This window comes from Tenrec ecaudatus, chromosome 14 (genome assembly GCF_050624435.1).
Source record: "Tenrec ecaudatus isolate mTenEca1 chromosome 14, mTenEca1.hap1, whole genome shotgun sequence".
NCBI lineage: Eukaryota > Metazoa > Chordata > Mammalia > Afrosoricida > Tenrecidae > Tenrec > Tenrec ecaudatus.
The window spans coordinates 11,875,291-11,903,269 of NC_134543.1; the positions used below are offsets into that span (position 1 = coordinate 11,875,291).

A 27,979-nucleotide genomic window follows, 5' to 3' on the forward strand; every position below is an offset into this window, starting at 1 on the left:
AAAGCACAGCAAGAACCAGCCCTGCCCCACCTGCGAGCATGCTTGTTGCTGATCTGAGTTCACTATTGGCTCTACTGCCAGTCTGTAGGAAAAGTCAGCATTCTAGGGGCTCAGTCCCCCAGAGAGGTGGTGGTGCATGCCTGAGCTCAGTGCTACTTCAGGCGAGTGGCGCAGGCCTCAGGGATGTGGAGACAAACCTGGATCACCTCCCAACGTCTACCTTTGTGTCCTCAGAAAAGACCTATCCCCGTGACAGAGTCACACACATCTTCCACCCCCATCACCTCTTCTCTTTTTTGAGTCAAGTCCTCCCTTAAAGGTCACACAATCTGTAATATACACTCAGGGTGCTGGGCCCCAGCTCAGACAGTGAGAGCCAGTGGCTGGACCTGCCTGTTGCCCACTGCGTTTCAACTGAAAGCTGTACCGCTACACGAAGTGAGAAGCATCTCACAGCCTGCAGGCACCCAGTGCCGCAGTCCCTTAAAATACCGGTGCATGTTATAGCGGATGGCAGAACGAAATGAGGTGACGTTTGCCTGCTTTCTATTTTGTTGTTTTTTCAAGTCACACCTCAAGTCTATGAAGGAAATTTCTGATCAACTGACATCCCCAGGATAAGAGATATTTGTAGTCTTTATTCAGTGATAGATTAATGGGGTGCATTTTATATAAGTTTTGAAACTGTTTGTTAGTACTCTTCACTTCCTTGAAATTTTTTAAATTAACTTTTTTTGGTGTTAAACTTCATATTTCTATTAAAGTAGAGAAGTTGGCAGAATGAACCGCTATTTTTCTCCTGCAGTCTTGCTTTTTTTTCAGTAGCCCTGTCTGTCTTCTGTCCCTTATAATCCTAGCCCCACCCGAACTGGGATTATTTTCTAACAAATCTCAGATCAGTGTTTCAATGAAATTACATCTATTTCAGCATGCCTGTCTAAAGATACACGGGCTGCTATTTGTCTTGTCTTTTACCAACAAGTATGATCACAGACAGTGGGAATGAGTCATTATCAATACAGGGTAACTGTTGATAGCCATGCTGCGTCACCAAATAAAGATCCAGTTGGGGGTGAAATGGGAGAGATGGGGGCATTCTACTCCTGTAAAGAGTTTGTCTCGGAAACCCACAGGGGCTACAGGATCGTTATGAGTTGGCATCAACTTGATGGCAGCGAGTTTGGTTTTGGTTTGGTTAGTGTTGAAAATAATTAGGGAGCAAAGCAAAGCCACAAAACCCTTGAGGAGCCCCCAAAATAGACTTCAGGCCAGGAGGGGCAGTTCCCAGAACCCCCTAAGACCTGTGGGGAGATAGTCATAAAGGTCAGTGTACCAGGAATTATGTATGCTTTTTCGTTTTTAAATTTTTTGCTAGTTCTCTTTTTGTTCAATCTTTTGCTTTGTCGCTATTATTGTTGTTTTGCCTACCAATATAAGATAGGCACGAGAAGCAAGCCTGAGGAGAAAGCAACAGGACCTATAGTTCTGGAGGGACCTGGGGGGGGGGGAGCAGGAGGTGGGGGAAAGGAGCAGTGAGCAAATATCATCACAGACAAGAGAACAACTAGGGAATTAAAAGCAGCAGTGAGGAGGATGTAGAGAGCCCCGTGGTGCTGGGGCAACAGCAATCTAGATAAGAGGAATTACTAAGACGCAGAAGGGCTAGCATGATGGTGGGGCAGGAGGAAGGGAAAAGGAAACAGGAGAGAGCTAGGAAGCAAAGCTACGAATAGAGGTATAAACATAGGTGTGCTCTTGGGTGACTATATTAATAAAAATAACATTGGCCTATGTACATATATTTATATGGCATTACATTGAGGTAGTGGACAGACTTCGGGTCTCTGCTCAAGTCTTCCCTGAACTTTCTGTTCTAACAACCTGGCACTCTGTGATGCTCACCCTCCCGACACAATCGCTGAAGACAAAGCAGGAGCATAAGCAAATGTGAAGCAAGCTGATGGTGCCCGGCTCTCAAAGGAGAGTTATCAGGGCCAGGCGGTGGCCTCCCACTAGTTTCTGGGTGTGCGTGTGTTCACTCCTCAAGGCAACCTGACTGTCTCATGGAGCTATGCAGCCCCATAAAGTGGATGCAAAGCCCCGGTGATGTGGGAAAATGTCCACTTACACTTTATTAAATATTAGATATTAACCTTGACTGCAAAATCACTTTTAGCCAGACACCAAAAGTATCCTCCTTTTTTGATTTAAGGCAGTCTGACTTTAAGGCTGAGAAAACCTGTCTACAGCCGCTCAGCCCCCAGCGTCATGTGTAAACACGTTTTGCGTGGACTAAACTCATTCATGCTTGAACTGGGATCCGAGAAGCAATACTTTTAGAAACAGTCACACGTGTTTTGTAATCACAAAGATTCTCTTCCTCACTCTCACAGCAGATCACCTTCTCATCTTTAAATGTGGAGTCTTACTTCCCATTAAAAGTAGTAATTGAGGAGGGCCTTATCTGACTGCAGTTGATATTCCTGACAGCCTGGGAATAGGTGTGCTCATTTCTTTTTATAGAAACATTTTATTGGGGGCTCTTAGGACTCTTGTTACAATCCATATATCAATTGTATCAGACACATTTGTACAAACATTGCCACCATTCCTTTCTAGACATTTACTTCCCATTGAGCCCTTGGGATCAGCTCCTCCTTTTTTCCCACTCCCCCCCACCCCCACTTCCAACTGTCGTGGTCCCTTGATAGATTATAGACGCTGCCTCTCTCCCCCTCTGGTTTCTGTGTGTTCATTTCCTCACTCATCAGTGATCTGCTTGCTCTGTGCTTGCCTCAGGTGTAGGCACGGGAAACAGATGGGCCAGATGGGGGCAGGGGTGCTTTTGCATGAGCAGAACAGCAGGTTGTGCTAAGTTTCTGCTGAGAATCACCAAGGAGTGCGGGGAGGGGGGAGAGCAGGTGCCTACCTTTAAGGCAGGAAACGCCCCCCTGGGGAGAAGATGAAAAGTTCAGACAAGACCTGAAGGACTGGGAAGAGCCAGTTAATTGACACCATAAATGGGCCTTCTCAAAGGTGCTTATTATTTCCAGTGACTTCTAATAATACTGTCGGCCATCTTGTGATGAAAATGCCAGACTCGCAGCTTGTCCTGGAAATTCTAGCCCGGGTCTTGGTGTCCTCCCACATTCCGTGCGGCATCCCTATTCTCTGTGGCTTCCTGTCGGTGTTCACGCCAGTAAGTGCTCGGTTTGTGGAGAGATTTTCCTTCATGCTGTTTGCTGTTCTGTTTCTTTAACGCGTATTCACTTCTCAACGTTGCAGGCAGCAGCAGCGGCGGCAGCAGGTGGATCTCCCAGGACCAGTTCCACAGCCGAATGAAAGGCCAACCACAAGTTCAGGAGCACTTGGCAGTGACCCAAGTAAGACTTTCTCGGACCCCCACTGTGCAAAATCATCTGGCGGTAACTTAAAAAAATAAACCACCCCCTTCCCCCACCGTCCAGCTGTTGCACGCCTGGGCACACGGGAAGCAAGTGCACACAGAAACCAGGACCTGAAGAGCCACAGGAGCGCCTTCTCCTGCAGGCCTGCCGGGGATCGAACCACCGATCTTGTAGCCAAGCACTGCTGGCCCACAGAGCTCCTTAAAGTGCAAAGTGGAAGTGGTCAAAGTGTCCTTCAGGAGGTGATCGGTACCATGCTGTTCCGGCGCCATGGCGCCTTTCGCAGAAATAAACCGGGACAAGCTTTGGCCAGGTGCAGCAGGATCGCACAGGCATTGCGCTGCGGGAAAGGAGAAGTCCATCTCGAACGCTCACGTTCCACACGATGCCGTTTACATGCCATTCTCCAAACGCACAAGCATCGAGCTTGCGGCAGAGGTGGTAATGGTCAGGGCCCGAGGACGTTTGGTGGGAAGCGCAGTGGCTGAGGCGAGACGGAGCACAGGCTGTGGTGCTGGCAGGGAACCTGGACTGGGCGCCGGCCCTGACACATGCACACACACGACGCCCTCCTGCAGAACTACGCAGTCATGGTGCCAAGGCCACCTGGGGTTTTTGATGGGGACGGCAGTTATGTCCTGAGTCGTTATTGGGGGAAACAGGCCCACAACGTTCACAGAACGTCTCTGAACTCTCTGAAACTTCCCGTGACTCTCACACTTTCAAAACAGGAAAGTGAAAAACAGAGAGCTGTGGATAGACAGACCCACATAGCTCAGGCTCGACTGCATTGTTGAGTGGATGAAGCCACACTCAAAAGGTTCCACACCCACTGCCGCAGTCTTTCCGTGACCGTTCTGGGAAAAGCACAATGCTAGGGACAGAAAGCGTGCTCAAGGACGCCACGGGCTAAAGGTTGACCTCACAGAGGTGGCACCAGGCAAATTGTAATTTTGTGTAAGCGGGCGTAGGGGGGTGGGGTTGTACCTTGATTTTGACAATTCCATGTATTTGTCAAAACTTCGCCCTGACAAGAACGAATGTGACGGCTGTGGCAATGCCAGCTCCCTAAAGGAAACTGTAACACTCATGTTGACAGCGCTTTTCTAGAAACGTACCCTGTGGTGGCTTTTCTGAGGTATGTGTTTCTCTTCCCATCAGGTGCTGCCATGAGCGAAGAGGACATGCTTCAGGCGGCTGTGACCATGTCTTTAGAAACCGTTAGAAACCACCTGAAACCCGAAGGGGAGAAATAGATACTCAGATACTCGTACTTTCCAGCGCCGTCCTGCGTGATGACAACACAGGGTCTTTTGGTTTTGGGGTCCCCTCTCCCCCTAGTCATTTGTCAAAGAGAACAGTGTACCACAGAGAAAATAAGACTTGTGGGTGGTTTGCAAACAGAATGATGGAAAAGTGGGAAATGCATCAGTCATAGGACTACATGATCTTCCGAATACCAGGCTGAGAGACTCTGAGCAGTTAAATTCCCAGTGGCTTTCTCAGCGCTCCTTTCCCAGGGTTTGCGTGTACAATAAGTAGCATGTCTGCAGTTAGGCTCTCCTTCTGGGATCTTTTGCAGACCAACCAACGTAGCTCTTGCCCCAGAACTTGCGCCCTATATTTTTGGTGGCGGTTTCCTTTGGTTTGTTTTTTGTATTCTCTGCAGGTTGTTGGACCCACTTTCACCATCTGGTGCAGCGGTTCTCAACCTTCCTACTGCCGTGACCCTTTAATACAGGTCCTCATGTTGTGGTGGACCCCCCTCACACACCAAATAATTATTTTATGTGCTACTTTATAACTGTAATTTTGCTACTGTTATGAATTGGGCGACCCCTGTGAAAGGGTCGTTCAACCCCCAAAGGGGTTGTGACCCACAGGTTGAGAACTGCTGATGTGGTGGTTGCTTTGATTTCTCATTAACCACCCTGACTTTTTAAATCTTGTCTGTGTGGATGACAGCCAGGGCTCCAGGGAGAGAGGTATGTGTGTGGGGGGGTGGGGTGGGGGTGGGGGGACAGGACACCGCTCTCCTTCCCACCCTTGAACCCTTTGCTGTTCTTGCCTGTTGTCACCTTGGATCATAATTTCTCTACTCTGGTTTGTTTACACCATTTGATACAACTCTTCCAAAAAAAGATCATGTAGCTATCCTGAAGTTCAGCTTTTGAAGTCTTCAAGGATGGAATCTTTATTCCACATCTCTGGTGCATTTCAGACTCGACAGTCAGCCATGCACAGATCCCCCAGACCACATGAGCATGGTTTCTGAGAGCGTGAGCACGTGCTTTCCCTGAACTAAATGTCCCCTCTGCTTTGTCAGAACCCTAGAGCGTCGTCGTAACCCCTCTCCTGCACCTTACTCCCCTCCTTCTCCGCGGGAGAGAAGTAGGGGACGCACAGTATGCAAGCCAGTTTCCTTTGGCTGTGGGACAGCATGTGACACCCACCGTGAATGTATGACAGAGCAAATTTGGCCTTCACTTGTAGTTGCTGTTTTCCTTGTCTTGTTTCTCTCCATAACTTCTCTGGGCTTTCCGTCTGTCTCCAGTTAGAAAGTCAAGTGGAGTGTGCATGTCTGCTGGGCCACAGGCGATCTGGGCTGGGAAGGTCATCTCTCATAGAAATCTCGTTAGGGTTGTCCTGGGATTTGGCCCTGCCGTCATGTTTCCGTACTTTAACAAGTTAATATACTCCATCAGTAAGAAATCTTCCTTTGGATGGGCAGCCTTTAATAGGGGTGGACATTTTCTGAATAAAGTGGTAGGATTTGGGTAAAAATTGACAGTGGCTCTGAAATGGGCGCTGAGATTCTGTCATCTGCCCTAACCTACCCTTTTGCAGTGTTGTAGAATGTCGCTGGGTCCCAAGCCTAACAGCTGGAGGAGGAGCCTCATGAGAGCAAAGAGACACAGCTGAGTGTGTTGCGTGCACTGCTTGATGGCTGCACTCATTCTCTCCGGGAAGGTTCTTGCCAGGGGACTGCCAGCTAACAAGAACGGCTCCCCCACCCACCACTTTTTATTTTTGAGAGACAGGTGTTTTTTGTATATAGGGGTGGGGTAGGGTTATCCATTATTTTGTGCCAAATTATGTTTTCTGAAGTTTCCCCTAAAACAAAAATAGTCTTATTTTAAAATCTAGAGTGTTCTTATAACAATTGAAAAACGATTCAGAGGAAATATAAAATATTAGAACTGCGAGGGATGTTAAAGGTTGATGCCATTCATTCCCTCAAGCTTTACAAGCCGGAATATTCTAGGACACTGGTATGCCTAATCTAATCCCCAGGATGCTCATCATGTCTCCCATGACTGTTTGTTTGGCTTTTCCCTTTGGACAATTAACATTAAGCTTTCCGAACACTTGATACAATAATGCACAACCTAATAGTTATATTTTAATGTTAACAAGGCTTTCTAAAGCTCATAGGTCACCCAGCAACTTTACTCACCCTGGGTAAAGCACTTATGCGGGGCAGTTTGACCTTCATTTGTTAGAGATTTCAAAAACAGTTGAGCACTGAAGCTGCACCGATGAGTGTGTGTGTTTTGAGGTGGTTACACGTGGGTGCAGATTCAGAATCCTGAGTGCCCTGCCGTCCGGTTTGGAATGGCTGAATGCTCACTTCACACGTAGGTGGCATTGAGTGAGTGATTGTGTCCTGGGAAATGGTGCCCTGAGCAGAGCCTCAGCCTCAGACACTTGCAGAGTTGTACAAAGCTATGATCAGCACTTCAGGAAGTGCCTTTTATGGGCTACCACCTGCAAGAAGTATCAGACCGCTAACTTCACGATCACTGGCCTGCTCAGAACTTTCTAAGGAGCTCCAACCTCTTTTACCAATTGGGAAAAACTTAAATGTTTAATATTTAAACTATTGGTATCATTTTTCTAATGTATAGTTTGTACGAACAGGATAAAAATGTGTACTAGTATTCTAAGTAAAGTTTGAACAAGCTCTGAAAATACCACTTTTATATTTTCAGATGTTAGAGATTTAATAAGTAATTTATGTTTTAAAATTTCAGAGTAGCGAACATCTGATCTCCAAGTATCAATATACCTCCCCACCCCTCTTGAATGGTGACTACCTTGACTCTCAGTAGTGCAGTTTATTTCTAAAGTTGCTGCAGGTACACTGTTTCAATTCCATGACCTTGGCCAAACGACAGGCAGTTCACAATATTTTATTTAAGGTGCTCTATTTTTTTTTACAGTTCAAGTTTTCTTAATTAAGGCTTTCTTCACGATGCCAAATATGCGGTCAATTTAAAGAGCAAAAAATTCCAAAGTAGTTGAGTATCAGTGTAACCAGAGCTAGTAGTCTGTCTTATTTCCGTTACTGCTAAGCTGACTAAATTTTATTCCGGTCCTAGCCGAAATCACATTTCTCATGTCTGTATGTTTGATATTATTTTTTAAATCTTGGTAGCACCAAGGTTTACTAAATGCCTTAAAATGGGCTAGCTGGACCTGTACGAGTCCAAGAAAAGACTGGTTGCATAAATAAAATAGGATCACTAGGAGCTGGGGGTGGGGACATAGAAGACAACAAATCTTGATATTTCAAATTCTTAGGAGAAGGCAATAATTAATATCGATGGCTTACTATTAAAATGTCCACCTGCAATTGCAGAGCCTTAGCCCAGTTTTCAGAGTGAAATAGCCCTTTAATCTGGGCCTTAACAAGTGCGGCTTTGATGTGTGCTAATGTACCTTAATTAAGAAAAGCCAGACTCGACTAGCTCTTCATTCAGCAGTGTACATAATCATGTCCATCTCCAAAACCACAACTTCACTTCATTCCTAGTCCCTTTCTAACTAGCTTCTTTTTGGTAAAGAAAAGAACTGGCTTTTTATTGCCTTTAAACGTCTTACTTGTGACAATATTTCTTGTTCCATTCTGCTTTCATGAGTGACAAAGATTATTGATATGGTTCATTAATTTGGGGTGTAAATTTCTTTTAAGAAAACCTTTGTTATTTTTAATTTTTCCAAAATAGTCTGTCATTTTAAGAAGTCATGTTAGTAGCCTGGCTTCTAAACTTAACACCAGGTGGCATGTTTAATTAATGACAGTATCACAGTAAACCTTTTATGACACAGTAGGAAGCATTCGTGAAATACTCTGGAAAGTTCAGAAGCACTTCAGTTGTCTCCTGCAGAGTTCAAAGGTGAATGTTTCCTGGAACTCTTAGGCTGTTTTTCTTTTGTTGCAAAGGGAAAAGCGTACGTTTGAAATGTGATTATCTAATTTCTGCAACACTGGACTATTAGGAATAACGATCTGAATAATGACTATTCTATAAAAAGCTTTGGAATTCAAGTAGGCAAAATGATGGGAAATGATTGAGCGCTGTGCTTGGCCGGGCCATGTGCTCAGCGCCCCCCCTATCAGCCCTTCTGCGTGTTCTCCTCGCCCTCACCACGCACGCACGCATGCACGCACACAGGCCTCCCCGCCTGGTCCCTGGGAAAGCCGGGCTTCCAATGCACTGTTACCACTGAGGAGTCTACTGTTGATGTGGGTTGTTCAATGAGCTGTATTTTAAATATCAAAAGATTATTAAAGAGGATGTTTGCTTTTTTAGTTTCCTTTTCTGTGTGTGTTTATTTTGTAAGTCGGTCCCATCTGCCTGGCACTGCTGTGCCTGCTGATTCCCAGCCTGCAGTCTTCACCAGCTCCCCAGAGGGTCCTCACCCACACTGATGGACTTTTGAGCAGCATCTCTTGGTGGGACTTTGCTAACCAGTTTCAGTAATAACAAATCAGCATGGGGGCAGGGGACCCACTGTGATGAGGGATGCTTTGGTCTTCAGTTCCACCTGACTGCTGCCCCCAAAGGGAGCTTCTGACCATCTCCAAGAGAAACTTGGAATTCCAAATTTTTCTTTGAAATCCGACTCTTCATTTAGAAGTGCCTTGTACCCTCATCTGATCCAACAGGGCACCAGATTGGGAACCAACTGACTAAAGAGTGTAGACTTTAAATTTGCGAAGGAAGGAAGGTTGTATGCCCATTTTAGCTTTAGGGTCTGGCTGAGATTTTGATTGCCACAACCTCTATTTCAATCAGCACATCTTCAGAGTTCAGTATTGAACAGAGGCTTGGCATAACCGGATTTGAATGCCATGAAATGGCTTCAATTATTAGCACTTGCCCATGGGCCCTTTGTGGGAGAAAGAAGTGACTGTCTGCGCCCTTTGAGATTTCCAGGGTCAGAAACCCTAGGTGGAGTCGTGAGTTGGAATTGACCTGGTGGCGGTAGGTGGGGCTGGGTTTGGTGGACCCTGAAATACATCATACTTGGTAAAGTGGATGGGCAACAAAGAGGGGACCCTTAATAAAATGAGCCGACATCAAGGCTACCCCAGCGGGCTGCCACATGAGTTGAGAGGATGGCACGGGCAGGGTTTTGTTAGGCTGGACATAGGGTCACTGGGTTGGAGCTGACTCAGTGTGGTAAAATATACATTGCAAACCATTTTATTTAGGAAACTACACAAGAGTGTGCTCACATCTCAGTTTCATCTTCTCCCCTACTCTGTTGCCTCCATCCTTCTCTGATCCTTGTACAAACATGTATATCTTTCCTGCTCCCCCGTCTGGGTGCAGTCAACCAAACCAACTAGCCTGGAAACCTCTGGTCTGTCAAATGAGGTCGCTAAAGAGTCTTAAGTAAAATCCAAAACACCTAACAACAATATGTGCTTTAGCATGGGCCCCCAGAAGCTGATCTTGAGATGAAAGGGATCAGGGAATGGGAAGGAAGCCAGAAACAATATTAATTCCTTTATTTTTCACAATAAGGTCTAGAATATTATTTAGAAATTCAGAGGGAACAATCAGACGATTAAAGTCCCATCTACATTAAAAACGGATTTTCCTCCTTGCATCAGTAACATTTGGTTTTCAGAACAAAGGAACTTCCTTGCTCAGAGTCATGATGACTCCCGCTGTTGAGAATCAGACTAGCGTGCCGCTTTTAAACGATGGTTACCCTTTAATCTCCACTAGGCAGGCTTCATCCCACGGGCTGGAGTCACTCAGGCCTGGAGCTCTGTCTGAGTGGGATGTTTTGCTACCAGGTAAACATTCACATGGGTATTCGGCAGGAAAGGGTGTTTTCATCTAAAACTGAGCCTTTACCCGTTTCTAGACTTGCAAGACTTTTCATACTTAAAGTTACTATAAAAACTTCATCTATAGGCAAAACAAAAGCCTGTCACAATGAAGCCCAATGTACCGATGGTTCAAGGACCCTGATGACTAGTGAGTTTGTGTGCTGGGCTGCTAATCCCAAGGTCTGCAGTTAGAAGCCCCCCTGGGTCCCAGAGAAAGGGGAGACTTTATGCTCCGTCAAAGGCTAGAGCATTGGGAACCCAAAGGATCAATTCTATGCCCTTGCAGGGTCACTGAGTCAGAAAGGACTTGAGGACAGTGAGTTTGTTTCTATGAATCTGATGTTCCTCACCCAGCTGCAACACGTCAGTGGCTGGACAGCAAGGACTTCACCCCTCTCCCCTACCTCATTGTTGTGAAGCACCTCCGGGGCATCTTATCACGTTATTTCTCAAACACATAACCAGGGCGGAGGGGCGGGGCAATTCCCCAGACGGACTTATGACCCACCAGAGGTCACAGTGGTGGCCCATGGTGCCCTAAGATGAGTTTTCTTTGTTCCACAAAGAAAAAATTCCAAAATCAAACTCACTGGCCTTGAGTCGTTGCTGCCTGCTCACAGCCACCCTGTAGGACAGGGTAGAACTGTCCCCGTGAGTCTGTAAACCTCGGAGTTTGGAAGCCCAATCTTTACAACTGTCCACCTGAACGTTAGCAGCCCGACGCTAGTAACCAAGGTGTTCAAGAATAAAAACAGGTGCCAACAGTTACACACCGAGGTTCCATTCCTGTCGGCCCACCTTTCTTCAACGACAGCCACCCCCAGGCGTCTCTGCAGGAGCCCAAGGTATGTGAGTGACACACTTGCCGAGGTAAACCGTCCTTCCAGACCCGAATCCTCCGTTTCTACCACGGCGCCTGGCAACGAGCAAGTGTGCCAACGTCCGCCCGAGTCACGAGTGAGGGACGCCGCCGCCGCTCTCCGCCTTAGCGGTCTGGCCCCATCGAGATGACAGGTTCCACCGCCAAGTTCGAGGGGTTCCTACGAACCAGGAACTTCCTGGCCACGCCGGCCGCCGGGAATCCCCGCTGGAACCGGCGGGCAGCGCCGCGAGGCCACCGGTCAGCGCGTCTCCCCTCTGCGGCCGACAGGCGGGCGACGTGGAGCTCGACCTTGCCCCGGCCGCAGACCGCCGGCCCAGCCCGCGCGCGCGCGGTCCTCCACGATCCCATCGTCCCTTGCGCCCAGGCCACGTCCGGCCGGCTTCGCACAGCCCTTCTAGGCCGCCGCGAGGCCTCTCTATGGTCTGTGGCCGCTTCCAGGGCTGGTGTCATGGCGGCCGGCGTCGAGTTGGCAGGAGTTGCCCACGGAACTGGGGAGAGTCACTGAAACAGAAGCCGGGGGCCCTCGCCGGATGCCGAGGAGCTGTGAGGATGAGCAGAGGCTCCGCGGGCGTGGCAGTGTCACTGGAGGCGGGCCCTTGGTAAAGCCCGGGCCAGGCCTCTGCATTCCCAGCTGTGGGTGCCGTTGGTGGGCGACCCCTCACAGCCGGCGTGGTTCCGGACCCGTCGCTGGGTGATCGAGTCTTGAGTGTTCTGATTCGGACGGAACCCGGGAAGACCCCGGCGCGAGGACCCTTGGCGGGGGTCGACGGAGCGGGCTGGACGCTGTCCTGGGAGTGGACTAGGTGCTGCTCGGAGCTGCCGCGATGTCGTCCTGGCTGGGCGGCCTCGGCTCGGGCTTGGGCCAGTCCCTGGGTCAAGTGGGGGGCAGCCTGGCCTCCCTCACTGGCCAGATCTCAAACTTTACCAAGGATATGCTGCTGGAGGGCACGGAGGAAGCGCAAGGTAACAGCTGGGGCGCTGGGAGGAGGAAGGGCGTTCGGGGCGCCGAGCGAGCGCCCCTTTGGTCTCTCCTTCCATCTGTTAAGACAGGCGCACAGGTGGAGCGGGCCAGTGCACCCCTCAGTCTGGGGCCCCTCCTCTGCCCCTCCGTCGAATATCCTGGACGAAGGGCACTTCCGAGACCCCCCTCCCTACGGCCCCCCTGCTTTGCGCACCCTGCAGGGGTCTCAGAAGAGTGGAGCTGCTTGTCACGGAGTCGTTTATATATCTGTTCATTTCCTCCACGCCCACCGCTCGCTTTCGACTTGGGGGCGGATCTGAAGTGGGTTACTTTTATACGGACAGGTTGAAAAGGAAAAGAGGGCGCTGACAGATGCCATCTATTTTTGTTTTCTATTTATGTTCACGGATTGCAGTAAGTCATAATGCAAACATGTAGCGGCTTTTACCCATGCTGAGTGAAGTACAATATTTGATGGTGAAACACTTTTCCCTAGTCAACGATTTTATATATATCTTATTCTGTTGATACGTGGCAGTGTTTCTGCTGCACATGCTGTTTCCTCCCCTTATTTTGACAGCAGAAAAAGTAGAAGATGGAAGAAGACCCCATCTTCTGGGTGTCTTAACCCTTTAATCCTGTGTGAAGTCCTCATCCTGCTTAGCGAATGAACAGTGCCAAGTGACAGCCGTCAGTGGTTAAGTTAATTACTATTTTGACAACCAAGTCTGTTTAGATCCAAGGAGTTGTGTAATTTTGATGTAGCTTTGCTTCCCTATCAGTTAATAAATTAACCTTCCTGGCTTAGTTTGTGTATCCTGGTTTAATTACACCATGGTGTTTGGGGTTTATTTGATTGAAATAGAGGTTGTGGCATTTACATTAGCTTCAGTATTGCCCTCACTGCCATCGAGTCGATGCCGAATGATAGCGACCCTACAGAGCAGGGTAGAGCGGTCCCTGTGGGTTTCTCAGACTGTAACTCTTGACAGGAGTAGAAAGCCTGTCTTTCTCTCGCTCAGAGCCCCGTGGTTTCGAACTGCTGACCTACACTGCCATGGCGCCTCAGTAGGTCTAGACCAGTGGTTCTCAACCATCCTCATGCCGGGACCCTTTAATACAGTTCTTCCTGTTATGGTGATCCCCCAAAAGTAAAATTATTTTCGTTGCTACTTCATAACTAATTTTGCTACTGTTATGAATCGGGCAACCTCTGTGAAAGGGTCATTGGATCCCCCACCCCAATGCTCTAGGCTCTAGAAGAAAGGGAGACTAGGGTGCTACTGAAATACATTTGACTGATGGGCTTCCTGTTGGGTGGGAGTGCAGGGTGAGGGACTGGGAAGGGTGGGACTAACCGGCTTCTTCGTGTAGCTTGGGGGGGGGGGGCGGGGAGGGAAGGTCCTGTAACCTTGACGGTAGCCAGAAGCCAAGAAGAGCTGGGGTGATGGGTGAATGGGTAAGGGCCAGTTTCTCCCTGTCACCTCCAACAAATCAAACACAAACATCCCCAAACTCACTGCCATTGAGTGGATTCCAACTCATAGCAACCCTACAGGGCAGGACAGGGCAGAACTGTCCCTGTGGGTTTCCCAGACTGTAACTCTGTGGGAGTGAAAGATTGGCTGTTACTTTGACCCAAAGACGAAGTGTAAGTACCGCACTCTCTGCCCCCACCCCGCCCCCCACCTGGATGTCCTCTAGGTGAAAGAGAGATTTCATTTTTCCTTCCCACCAAATGTGCTCCTGTACTCTTAGTCTTTCTTAGTGAGTGGTTTTATCATTTACTCAAACTCTGAAATTAGAAATCCTTGCTGTCTTCTGCCCTTTTTACCTCCTGCTTCCAATCCATCACTAAGTCCTCTCTGCCCTTTCTTCTGCTTCTTTGGTTTCGACCCCTGTCTCCTGTGAACTGTTGAAGTTTTTCGTTGCTGCCCTGACCCCTGTGCACTGACTCCTGTCGATTTTCTGAAGTGTTGCCATAGTCACTTTACTAGAAACAAATTTGCCTTAAAAAAAAAACAAACCCTTAGACTGTTAATAAGTAACAGGGTGAGACCCAGATTTCTCAGTTGGAAACTCAGTATCTGGCGACAGCCTGCCTTCCCAGCTTTAGCTCTTGCTCCCTCTTCTCTCCTGGCCCCTAAGCTCATCTACAGGCCCCTGCCTACTTGCCTCCCAGAGCGTCAGCCAGCAGAACTTGGTCAGGGACTTTCACACCTGCAAGCTTCTGCCTGAGAAGCTCACCCTTCGCCACCTCTTCCTCTTCTTCGTCCACCACTTTTTCTGGGCGGCATTTTTCCCTCCCTGCTGGCATGTCAGATGGTTGGGGAGACCATTCTCAGGCCCAGGTGGCTGAACTGATTGCGGCTGGTCTGAGCTCCAGTAGGTTTTGTATCTCTCTCCTTGAAAACACTCACTCTGCAGCTGGGATTTTTCTCTACCCAGGGAGGGCACTTTGTTTTATGTTGTCGTTGTTAGGTATTACCTGTACATTTCTAATATTTTCCACTTTGGTATATAATAGATGCTCAATAAAAATTTCACTGAGTGATTAAACTTGGCAAAGTTACTTAATACTTTAGAAAAAATTAAAACAAGTGAGTAATATGTTACATTTTATAAATTACTTAAAAGTAGGGTCAGAATAGAGTTCACTTATTCAACAAGTGTTTATTGTCATCCCTGAGCTAGCAGCAAGCAGGAACGCGGTTCCCAAATAGCACTGTTGGTGCACCTTACAAATGACCTGGGTTTACAGCAGTAGCAGGTTGCTGCCCTACGGAACATCAAGCCAAGCTAAGCCATTGCAGTCAGTCCATTCTGACTCACAGCAACTGTGGCGGACGGAGTGGGACTGCCCAGAGTTCTTAAGACTGTCATCTCGAGAGCAACGAGCTGCCACTTCTTTCTCCCGAGGAGTGGGCTGGCGGGATCGAAACCAGTGCGGTCGAACCGGCGGGGTTGAACCGGTGGGGTTAGTAGCTGAGCACTTGAACCACTGAAGCACAGGGCTCCTCCTACCAAGCACAAGGTTAGATTGGGCTTTTAGAACAGAATGACATGGATTGAAATCCTACTTCTGGGCATCACACATTGAGGGACAGTTGGCAAATTATTAAATACTTCTAAAAGCAGTTTCCTCATCTGTGGACTGGGGGTAATCTTGACCTGCTGCCCATGTGTGGGGCTAAATGAAAATCATGAGTGTAAAGTGACTAGAATTTTCTTAGCAACAAGAAGGCATCAATAAACAGTAGTTGTGGAAATTTTTTTCTTCATTGTAGAATTCAGAATTTGTGCGTGTGTTTTAACTTAAAAACTCTAAGCTCACTGCCATCAAGTCAATGCTGACTCACAGCGACCATATAGGACAGGGTAGAACTGCCCCTGTGGGTTCTGAGACTGTAACTCTCCGCAGGACTAGAAAACTCCTTGTCTCTCTAGGAGTGGCTGGTGGTCTCAAACTGCTAACCTCATGGTTGACATCCCACTGTGTAACCACGATGAGTCAGTTGACTCAATGGCAGTGGGTCAGCTTATCAGCTCCCCTTTATTAAAAAGGCCAGACTGGTGGGGGTGGGATGGGGGAGGATCTGCATTAACTTCTTTTATCTATCTTTGAGACACCTGCAGCTTCCTACCAAGTACTTTCCTAAGTAGATTCCATTTTACTTTGTCCCCATTAGCGTACCAATCTAACCATTCAGGCCTTACCCAAGAACAAGATACAGAAACAACTTTAGAAGTAGTAATTCCACCTGTCTTTCACACCAAAGGGCCCGTTTGTCCCTGTTCTGAGTGGTTGCCACTCGGATTTTCTTTCACTTGAAATGACCGTGCAGAGAACTTATTTTTCACAATAGTACAGTGAGCGCAGTTTATGTACCAAGTGGAACGAACCCTCGCTCCGTGGCCTAACTATGTGGACCATGCCCATTTGAGTATCATTTTGGCACTGAGCTCATGCCGATTGTGAGTAAATTGTATCTGAGCCATAAATGTTTTGTAGTACACTTTCATTCTTTGTAGGTTATTAATTGACAGTTGTGGGGACAGAAGGTAGAAATAAGGCTTTAAGACTGGTTCTCAGCCTTCCTCATGCCGCGACCCTTTCATACAGTTCCTCGTGTGGTGGTAACCCCTCAACCATAAAATGATTTTCGTTGCTACTTCATTGCTGTCATTTTGCTACTGTGATGAATCAGGTGACTCATGTGAAAGGGTCATTCGCCCCCAAAGGGGCCATGACCCACAGGTTGAGAACCGCTGCCCTAAACCTCTTTGTAGATCACGTCCAAGGGTAGCTGACAACAGAAGCCCGAGGTCTAGGCACTCACCAAAAAGCAAGCCGGGCACAGGGGTGCAGAGCAGGAATGGCAACCGGAAATCGTGCCCAGCGTGCCCGGGAGCTCAGCGTGCCTTCAAATGCCTGTTGATTGCTGACCTCTCCTGGTGTTGGTCACATACTCAGTCTGTGCTGTTTCTTTCATAGCCGAGGTTCCTCACGTTAGGAGAGAGGACATCGAAGCCATTCACGCAATCTTACGATCAGAGGTAAGGACAATGAAAGAGTACTCTCAGCCTTCAGAGTTTTTTCTGTTTTGAATTTATGACAAGTTATTCTGATTTTAGCCCTCTCCTTTTAATGTATACTGCTTAACACTTTTTTGTTTTTTTTGCTTAACACTTTTTATCTCTTGTCTTTTATAACCTGTAGTTCATGGGATTGCTGTGCACTGATGTGCAGCTGTCTTTGTGCAATCACCTCAGGTGAAGAGTACATGGTGGGCTTTTAAAAATTCGTGGGAAAATTCCATTGCATTTTAAATTCCATGTTTCCACAAGCTTTCTGAAACCCTGTGTTTTTTTTTATAACACTGTGGTTTGTTAGACCTAATGCGCCCATCTCTGTTTCTCTACGCCAGCTGTAAGACAAGTGCTAATTGTAGAAATCATAGTGGGAACCATTTGTAATTACCAGTGACTCACATATGTTCACATTGTGTTAAATTACAGCAGTGCATCTGCTGGAGTGTAAATGTGAGGCATGTTCTTCTGTTTAGAGCGTCCTAGCCCCCGAACATTAGTTTTTTACCAAGTGGTATTTGGATGCCTAGACATTTAAGCACACGGGAAGGACAATTCTAGCCTCTGATCCCCTTAGCCAGTGCCTGGCTGTGACTCGCACTGGGCAGTGCCCTCACTAGGGGTGAGGAGAGCTTGGAAAGGGCCCAGAGGAAAGGTTAAGATTTCGAAGTGGGGGTTGATGGGAAAGGACTGAAGATGCTCAGCTTTCGCCCCTGACTGGAGGAACCGGGAAGGGCAGGTAAGAATAGTGCCTTCGCCACACATGTTCTCAGAGGACAAGGCCAAGCAGCATTTCTCCGCGCAGCCTGAAGAGAGAAGAGGGAATTGACACATCAGAGAACTTAGCGACCAGTGAGCATCTTTGAAGCCTGGTCTAGATGGCCCAGGTGAGATCATGGAGTTTGACCGAGCAGGGCCTTGTCAGAGGAGCACCAGGAGGATTCTGCCTCAGTGGAAGATGACCGTGTGGCAGCCCTGAGCCCTAACTACCTAGTCCAGAAGTGGGTGCTCTAGCAACAGAGGAGCTTCAGGCAGACATGGTGCCTGGAGCTGAACAAGTACACAATAGAACAACCCTCCCCCCCCCACAAACATGTGCGCCGGATCTCTGCTTGGTGTGGAGCTTGGGCAGGCAGATAGAGGTCTTCGATCCTTCTTTGATCTCAGGGCTTCGCAGGTCTCTCCTAGTGTTGTCACGGGCGATGGCAAGTTTGTTTCTCATGATTAGAAGTACTTGTGGTCCAGCGTATTCCTGAACATAAGCAGTTGTTTTCACCTGGTCCTTAGAGTACCGTGGCCTCTTCAGGTCCTGGAGGAAAGCAGCCTGGTGGACTTCCCAAGGACTTCGTTCCTGAGAGATTCTGACTGTGCGTGATTCTTGCCTCAAGTGCTGCGTTCTTGACTCGGATCCCTTAATGTGACTGTGGCATATCCCTGCCGCCCCCCCACCCCCCCGGGCAGAGGCGAGGTGTAATGTGGTCAGCGTCACGCAGGAACTTCGAGTGTGAATGTTCTGTTTAGAACGCGGAGTCTTCTCTTTTCAGCAATCAGTGTAGCAGCCCACCTCGTACCCTGAGGAACCACCAGGCTCCTCTGAAAGCACCAGACTGCAACCAGCCTCACTGCTGTCAAGTCCGGTGCCGACCCCATAGGACTGGGCAGAACCGCCCCTCTGAGTTTCTTAGACTAGAACTCTTCATGGGGGTAGAAAACCCCATTTTTTTCTCCCATGGAGCAGCTGGTGGTTTTGAACTGCTGACCTTGCTGATTGCAGCCCTGTCCATAACCACTACACACAGGTCCCCAAAATTGGTGGTGTTCTTTGAATACACTTAACTGTTCAGTAACTGTAGTGCATGAACTTGCACATATTTCATCCAACCAAGACTGACTGCACATTTCAGTGACATTGCTAATGGACTGTAATTTGTCATCACTTCTGGCCCTTCTTTAACTTTGTATCTTCAGAACCAGTACTTTTGAAAACTTAGATGCTTCATAGTTTTTTTGAAGAGACATTGACTGCCTCCTTTCCTCTTTGGTTACAAAACATAGCATTTTTATTCTTTGGTTTGTAAGTACTGCCTGGAATGACCAGTCCGTTGGATTTGTGTTCATGTCTACGCCATCAGTTTGCTTCCTGTCCATTATCTTTGTGTACACACTTCCCTTCCTTAGTGTCTGTTTACCTGTGGTCCCTGTCAGCTGTTGCTGCACAGATAGTATATAGAATGAAAGAATATCTGCTTGTAGCAAAACAGGATGATCCCAGTCCTTATTTAAAATGTTCCAGGATAAAATCTTTTTCTGTTGAACGGCGTTACTTGATGGGAAGACTGTACTGTTTTTGTTAGGTGTGTTGCGTCAACTCCGTCTCACAATAACTTTATCTACAGCAGAGTGAAACGCTGCCCGGGCCTGAGCCATTCTCAGAATTGTTGGGTAGCATAGTTGCTGTCCCATCACTGGTCAATCCATGATGTTCTTTCCTGAGACTGGTCTCTTCTGATCACATGACCAAAGTACAGGAGACTGCGTCTCGTCATCTTCGCTTCCAAGGGACATCTGGCTGTATTCCCTCTAAGACAGGTCTGTTTGTTATTCTGGCAGTCCAAACCATAATTCAGTGTACCGCTTCTCTGGTCTTCCCTGTCCATTGTCCAGGGGAAGACTGTACTTCCTTTTCAGTCTTAGAAAAAACAATCATTGATTGTTGGATTTGAGAAGACTCATTCTTTGCTCTGTCCTCCCCTTGAAGACACTTTGGAGGTTCCATTTCTGCAGGTATTGTCACTCCAGTCATTAGACACTAGAATGCTGCTCTGTCTTTGTAGTCATCAAACTTACATAGACATTTTTTTTCTCTTGCCTTCCCTTTGCTGAAAGATGGAAAGTTTGAGTTCAACGGTACTCAATGAACACTTAAAAAAAGGAGGGCATAAAGATGCCTCTAGACTGCTTTTGCCTTCTTAGAAGGTGTTCAGAATGAGGGGTGACTGTGGACAACGCAGTAAGAAAACAGGTGATTTCACACCCTCTGGTTCCATTAGGTGTCCCTTGTCTTATGATCTTATCCCCACCCCCAGATGTCATTGGATCGATTCTGATTCATGGCAGTCCCTCGTGTGTTATTGTAGAATGATGCGTTGTATGTAGAATTAGGTTCCATGGAGTTTTCGATGGCTGCTTGTTTCTGCAGGTACATCACCAGATCTCTCTTCCAAGGCACTCTCAGCTGCATTTGAACTTTCAACCTTTTGATCGATAGCAAAATGTGTCAAAATACAGGAACAAAATAAGATGACTGGGATCCCATGATCTCTTCTTGAATTTATACAAGGGTTTAATCAACCCTCACGGTCATAGCAAGGCAGAATGAATTTTATTCAACCAGATACTCCTCAGAGGTGAGGATGGCAAGACTTTGTCTCACGTACTTTAAACATGTAACCAGAAAGGAGCAGTCCCTGGAGAAGGACACTGCTTTCTATGTGGAGAGTCCATCAAAAAGAAGCCAGCCTTCCGTGAGATAGATGACACAGGCACTGCACCAGTGGCTCAGACCCGGCAATAATTGTGAGGATGGTGCAGGCCAGGGAGTGCTTTGTTCTGGGGAGCGTGGGGTCTCCAGAAGTTGGAATTGACTTGACAGTACCAAAAAACAACAGGAGCCCATGCTTCTCCTTAGGTTTATAAAAGCATCCTACTTTTAAATTGCAAGATGCAATGCGCTTTATTGTATCAAAATAAGTGCATTTTTCCCTTTGCTCGTTGGAGGCCCTCTGTGAAAGAATGAAACCCACAGATATCCATTCTTAGAAACAGACCTGCCCAAATGAGAAGCACACAAACTAGGGCATGCTTCGGGGTAAGCAGAATGAGTTACTTTAGGGATAATGAGTTTCTCACGGATTCCAAAAGGGCCAAAATAGGGCCCTTCCTCAGCAGGGCTTGTAAGCAGAGCTGGAGGGCACCAATAGCTCCCTTTTCTCCTCCTCTTGGTTCTTCTCTGTGTGGTCGTCTTTCCTTTCACATCCCTTCATCCACATGCTAGAAAATGTGCTGAAGGTGCTTTCTCAGCTCTCCTGACTCCGTGTGGGCCATGGGAGCAGACAACCTGGTCAGGTGGGGCTCTGCCAAAGGTCTCCATGGTCTGCTTATTGCAGGGGCGAAACAAATAACCTACGCTTAGTATTATTATTTTTACATGGAAAAGCCTAAAGCGTTCCTATAAAAGGAAGCTCCAGGACGTTCATGGGAAAATTCCATCATGTTTTAATTTCACGTTTTCCCAAGAACATTTTGAAACTCCCACAGAAGACCAGATTTTCACCAGTGTATTGTGTATGGAGACCTGGTGGTATAGTGCTTACTTGTTGGGTTGCTTTCCGCAAGGTCAGCAGTTCGAAACCACCAGCTGCTCCTTTGTAGAAAAACAAGCCCTTCTCTTCCTGAAAAGAGCTGCAGTCTCGGGAACCCGCAGGGCAGTGCTCCCTGCCCTGTGGGGACACCATGGTTTGGAATCCACTCAGTGGCAGTGGGGAACCTTTCCTCAGTTTTGCTTTTCATGCTAACAGGTCACAGAAAAGCATGTCAAAGAAGCAGTCAATAGAATGGGTTCTTTCTCGGACATCATTCCGCAGGCTGACCATGCTTTCTGGGGGTAGAGTCCCCAAGCTAGTGGGCTGTGTACTTTTGCCTTGGGTTTTCTGTGGAAGCTGAAGGAGCCCGTGCAGCCTTCTTAGATTATAGTTCTCATATCTGTTAAGTCGCTCTTAGACTCTGCGAGGAGGACAGATGGCATTGCAAAGTTAGGAAGTCCTCAGCTCTCGCTATCTCTCTAATCATTGCTAAATGGTGTTTATGAATAAAATGATAGAATTCTTAGTTTACCATCCACTTTTAATAATCTGGAAGTCTCATCTCTAAAGTGCTTTAGTGTCTCTTGGCCTTTTATGTCCTTATTATGGTATACTCATTCACATGGAATGATAAGAGGTTAGGATATTTAATACAAGGGGGCCCAGGGGGCTTCAGACGACTTGTGGAAAAAATGGAATCAAAAGGTCCTGGAATTTTTCCCTGTGCTTTTTGAAGCTCTTTCATAGGTACATAGAAAATTTTAAATTCTCACATTGTCCAAATTACTGCATTTATACTTGTAGCAGAACTTTTTATGCTGCGAACTGTAGCTTTTAAACTGAGCTCTAGGGGTTTTCAAATGTTTCCTTCCCCCACCTCCCCCCCACCCTGAGGAGTAGGGGATAAACCAATAAATATTGGGGATGTTAGCCTTCTACCAGTACTTCAGCCAGAACTGTTTTAAAAGAGTTCCATAAAAAACGCTACTACTATTTTTTTTAAATGTTCTATTATTTGGGGAGATAACAAAAGCTCAAGCATGGAGCCTAGACACATTCCTTTACCCAGCATGCTTTGCTTCTGGCATGCTGGACTCTGGGTGTTCAAAGGTGGGGGAGACATTGACCAGTGAGTGGCTCTTTCTTAGCACAGTAGTAAACTGGGCGATTTTACTCTGGTTCACAGTTAGGCATAATCTCTATCGACTTGTTTCTTGCATTTGTTAACCTTACTTGGAAAGTGTAATTTACAGAATTCTGAGACCTTCTATTCTTTACATCGAGTTTTACATGAAAGGATGCTTGTTTTGGGGGAAGAGCGTGCATATAATGATGAGTAAGTACTGCATCTTCTCATTGAAAGGCTTTTCCTTTGCTTCTAGAATGAGAGACTGAAAACATATTGTCGTGATCTAGAAGAGAAGCATGAAGCATCCGAACTTCAAATAAAGCAGCAGTCAACGAGCTACCGAGGCCAGCTGCAGCAGAAAGAGGTACAAGGCTGCCCCGCTACTTCCTGTCTCGCTTACCATAACCACTGCATGTATGTAGGCAGGGTTGTAAGGGTGATAGCATAACTCAAGTTCTATGGAGATACATAACAAATACTGAGAGGGTGTTGAAGCTGATAATTTCCTACTTAGCTTGACATTACTCATTTAGCCAGGGCTCCGTAAGCTTTCTGATTAAATCTGTACCGTCTAAGCTCGCTCTGTGTAGTTGACTTTCTGCTTTTCAAACGAGAACTCTCTGTGTAAAATACCTTCAAATATCTCTTGCTTATAATTACAGATTTTATCACACCTAATTTCTCATCCAAGGAGCCCTGGTGCTGCTGTGAGTTAGGTGTTGGGCTGTTAATGGCAAGGTCAGCAGTTCAAACCCACCAGCCGCTCCCCGGGAGAAAGATGAGGCTGGCTGCTTCCTTCATGAGTTTCAGTTTTGAAAACCCTATATAAGGTTATATGTTTTTGGTTGTTTTTAAATCCATGTGATCCTCACGAATAACAGCTTCTCTTTTAAAAATGTGTTTGACCTCACATATTTTTGTCCATATGATTTTCCTCAGAAAAGCAGAATATGGAGTATATTGTAATTCACCTTCATACTCTTCTAGTAATTACTTTTTGGTTGTTTTTCTGTATCTTAATAGAAATGTTTGCTTTTTCATTGGCTTATCTTTACAACCCTTCTAGAATTTACATCATTCACCAGCATTGTCATGCAGCTTAAAATATAGGTTCTGTGCTCACTTTCATGCTACAGTCAAGTTCTCTTTAGTCTTTAACTCAACAAATACATAGAATTGAATCATTTTCTATTTTATCATCTGGTATGTTTGGTGTTTTCTGTTAATTGACTAACTGCTCATTTTGGCCATGGCTTTGGGATTTTTCAAACGTCGATGCTTGATTTCTGCTTCCCTTAGTGACACAGAAAGGTGACAAATAAAAGCACACTGCATTAAACATAAAGATCTAAAGTAGTGTTTTCAAGGCACCCGTGGTGAAGGGTCATTTTCCAAGCTGTTGGAGGTTGATACTGTCGAAGCCACAATGAGGAGGCACAGTTGTAACAACAAATGCAAATGAGCACAGCTACATGCTCCCTTTTGTGTTTGTTCCTCAAGACTCAACATATTGGAAACACCCCCTGCCACACTGCTTCTGAGGCCTCTGCCTCGCACTTCCCGTACTGACCCTGCCACGGCCGGCCGCACGCAGTCCCGGCGTCAGGCCACAGGGCACGGAAGGACCAGTGAGTGGAGCAGGGACCCTGCTTCCTGTGGAGAACAGCTTGATAATAAGATACTTGTGCCCCTGTCTCCAGGAGAGTCTGGTTTTGTGTAGTGGGGAGGGCCCGTTTCCATTTTTTTTCAAAGAGCTCCACAGTTGATTCTGATACTTTGCCATCAGCTGAAAATCACGCCTGCAAGCAACGTTGGCGGTTCATTTTCTGCTTGATATTAGAGACAAATGAAGCCTTTGAACTTTAGAAATGCTCTTTGTTAATAGAACCCGTGTCACTGCACCTCTACAACTCCACAAGTGGACGTAAGGGTTACTGTGTAAAGAACTTCCTGTTGTGTGATAGCCGCGGCTCCTGGCCGTGTGTGACTTCAGTACGAGTGGACTTCGTACTTTTTGCTAGTGTGGAAGCTAACCGCTGACTACACACTAGACCTGCTCTCTTCTTCCACTTGCTGCCCTCCAATCCTGATAGATTCCCCAAATGCAGTCCAACTCACATCGCCTAGGAGGAAATGTGTGGGCTGATGTACCCTGCGCTAAGTCTAATAGGAAAGACCTGCTTGCTTTCTGTCCCATTTGTCCATGTAAAAGATACTGTTACATTGGCTACCTCTTCAGGATCACATTTTCCTAACTTGTAGCAGAAGTGCTTTGTGGATCTGTTGAGTCCCTTCCAGCAAGCTCAGTCCGGGTTCTCCAGCTTCCTCATGATGTGAGTCATCTTTCACTAGGAGTGGATGAAGCAGTCCGGCAGGTTCTGTGTTGATAGCTTCCTTTGGACCATGACTTGATATTGCTGGCTTCCTGTCAAAACGCAGGAACCCTGGTGGCGTGGTGGCTCCTCATTGGCCTGCGATGCGCAGGGTGGGTGGTTTGAAACCAGCAGCAGCTCCGTGGGAGGAAGACTGGGTTTCTCCTCCTGAAACAGTGACAGTCTCGGAAACCCACGGGGGGTCGCTGTGGGTCAGCACTGACTCTGACAGGACTCTGCTCAGGGTCTCAGTGTTTATACGGTTCTCTCTCTGAATAGGCTCAGGTTGACTGGTCCTCCTCAGCCAACGCTAAAGTGGAGCTCTCGCCTAAGGCTTTCCTTGTTCGTCTCACAGGCTAATAAGCATAGACTCGCTGTGCTGTCTTACGTAGTAGCATTGCGTTAATAGTCAAAGCCTTCCCACAGCTGTGCTACACACACTAGGCTGCCTCAGATTCCTGGAGCGTTTACAACCTCAATCAGCCATAATCACTTCCATCATCAGGCCGCTTCTGCTAGGCCCCTAGAAGTCGGAAGCAGCTCATGGCAGTGACTTGAGTGGGAGGCGCCTCTTCTGATAGGAGACAGGAGGGCCGAGCTTTTAACGCATAGACCGACACCAGCCTTCGTCGGACATAGGGTCATCACTAAAGCGTCGCTACCACCTGTTTCCCTGAGAGTCCTTTTGCTTTTGTCCACTTATGGATGAATCCTGGCCTCCAGAACATTTGAAACATTGAGCTCTAACTCTGGCAAGCAGATTTGTGTTTTAGAGAAGAATCGGATGGTTAGGGCCTTGCTGCTGGAGACTTGGACTCAGTACTGTAACGGAGTGATCTGAAATAATTACAACTTATGATGGTGCAAAAGTCCCTGCTCTAAAGCCTGAATTGTTAACACAGGTAGAAATCAGCCATCTGAAAGCGAGGCAGCTTGCACTGCAGGACCAGGTGCAGAAACTGCAGTCGGCCACCCAGTTGGCACCTGCAGGCGTTGCCGGGGGACCTTCAACTACCACGTCGCCTGCCTTTGCTTACGATGTCAGCCATCACCCCTCGGCTTTCCATGGCGATGATATGGACTTTGGCGACGTAATCTCATCCCAACAGGAAATAAACAGATTGTCTAATGAAGTCTCCAGACTGGAATCGGAAGTTGGCCACTGGAGACGGATTGCTCAGGTAGGTACGATTTTCATGAGTTTTGGAAAATGAGGAAAACGTTGGTGTGTGGCACAATATTAGCTTGTGATGTTGGGGAGAACCTGGAGTGGGGACTAGGCAACCTGTATCCTATTTCTAGTTCTGACCGTGGCTTTCTGAGTGGTTTTGGTCAGCTCGTCTCACTTTCTAGGCCTCTGTTTTCACTCCCGTACAATGCAGGCAGACCCCAGAGAGATGGCGAGTTCCGGCCCAGTTTCCTGCCATAAAAAGTGAATATTGCTCCAAAGTATATCATGCGGTATTTTGGTTTCCCAGTGCGGAGAAAAATTATGCTGACGCAATACCATAGCCCTGGTTGTATCCTGGGTTGGTGCAGTGTTGGGCTGCTAAAAATCAAGATCAGTAGTTCAAATCCACTGTTCACTTCTCAGAAGAAAAATGAGACTATCTACGTTAGTAAAGATTTACACTCTCAGAAACCTTGTAGAATAATTCAACTCTGCTCCGTAGGGTCGTATGAGTTGGAAGATTGCCTCAGTTGGCGGCTGGCATAGTCCATTCAGGTGCAATCACATTTTGAGACAAATTGAGCTACAGTAAGGCTGACCACGTAAGGACACAGCACTTGCTGTGGGGAAGATGGTACCGATTTTCACTCAGCACAGAGTTGCCACTGACCTTTGATTTATAAAAAAATCGCAGCGTTTGTGAAGCCCAATTAAGGGAGGACTTAGAGAACAAAGTATGCTGATATTTGGGAGGAATTTCAAACAATTTTAAAGCAACAGAACCTTGCTCTTTTTTGGTTCTCCCTCCCCCACCCTTGGAAGAAAGAAAAATGGGTAAGCCTGGGATTCAAGGGTCATGGTGGTATTGGTCTGGTTGCACCAGTGTCGTGCCCGGGGGTCCCCGTGGCTCGTCCAGGAACACCAGGGTGAGGAGGTTCTTGGCTCCCATCAAGCTGCCCCCAAGTAAACTGACCATCTAGTACTTAGTGTTCTAGAATACGGTGAACGGTTTCTTACTGTTTTCTATGCCTTCCTATTCTAATGCTTGTATCTTGGATCCAAGGACCCCTTTTGGTGTTACCAGAGTTTATAGATGATTGAGGTTCACAGTAGACTTAAGGCCCAAATAACCTTGAATGAACAATGAACATTGTTGCCTTGGATAGAATATTATCAATGGAGGGAAAAAACAAAACATAAGATAGCAAGAGGGGGCTTCCAAAAGTTCATGGGAAACTTCCATGATCTTCTTACTACAGTTTTTCTACAAACTTTAAAGCCCTATGTATTTCTTTCTGTGAATGTGGTTCTCAGGGAAGCAAAAGCAAATACCCAACCCCATTAAAATGGTCTCTCTAGATGTTAGCAACACCCAAAGTACGCCTAGAGAGGAGCCGACCTCTTCCAAGTTGACCTTCAAGCAGTTAGCGCTCTTAAACGCTGCGTGTGTGCGCCCACGCACATGCGTGCATGCAGGCGCTTGCGTCTACTGTCCATGTCCGACCCTGTCCTCCGGGTGTTTTATTCAGTAGCTGGCTTTAATTTCCTGGGAGTTACCTTCAGATAAGTGTCCTGGGGACTCTGCTACTCTGAGAGGCACATTTTAACTCCTTGCACGGAGGGAGGTTTCACAGGGTAGAGATGGGTTTCTGGGTCCATTCATGTCCGCTGATGTTGAGTGACTGGTAGGTGACAGGCCTGGCCGGGATGTAAAGGTAACAAAGGCTTTATTCCTACTGCTCGTGGAATGTCAGGTTCTGGCAAGGGATCATGAAGATCAGTGTCTGTACTGCACCTCACAAAACGCTTCTCTGTGCACTTTCTCAATACATGTTGCTCTTTGGCAAATAAGGTAGCCCCTTGTCGAGACGAGGTGATGATTTGAATCCACATCTTTGGACTCAAAATCCGGAATGCTTTCCATTTTCCTGAGTCCCTTCTCCAGTTGAGGGGCAGCTTTCAGTTCAGGCACA

The 27,979-nt window shown here is 47.0% G+C and overlaps 2 protein-coding genes across 5 annotated transcripts in view; both read left to right on the top strand.

Moving 5' to 3' along the window:
* The window catches only part of ATXN3 (ataxin 3), a 48,019-nt gene extending 39,016 nt beyond the window's left edge, over positions 1-9,003 (top strand). For both annotated transcript variants that reach the window (XM_075531935.1, XM_075531936.1), the window contains 2 exons: positions 3,286-3,383; positions 4,569-9,003. In XM_075531935.1, coding sequence (XP_075388050.1) covers positions 3,286-3,383; positions 4,569-4,663 — 193 coding nt within the window. In that variant the 3' untranslated portion in view covers positions 4,664-9,003. The remainder of the gene's footprint in view (positions 1-3,285; positions 3,384-4,568) is intronic.
* A 2,822-nt stretch (positions 9,004-11,825) lies between these two features.
* Positions 11,826-27,979, top strand: part of TRIP11 (thyroid hormone receptor interactor 11) — a 69,640-nt gene continuing 53,486 nt past the window's right edge. For 2 of the 3 annotated variants that reach the window (XR_012779734.1, XM_075531697.1), the window contains exons 1-4: positions 11,826-12,385; positions 16,879-16,940; positions 22,717-22,827; positions 25,738-26,016. Coding sequence is in view for 2 of the 3 variants with exons in the window: in XM_075531697.1 (XP_075387812.1) it covers positions 12,247-12,385; positions 16,879-16,940; positions 22,717-22,827; positions 25,738-26,016 (591 nt within the window). In the remaining variant the exon portion in view is untranslated. The remainder of the gene's footprint in view (positions 12,386-16,878; positions 16,941-22,716; positions 22,828-25,737; positions 26,017-27,979) is intronic. The other variant, XM_075531696.1, reaches the window with a different exon arrangement.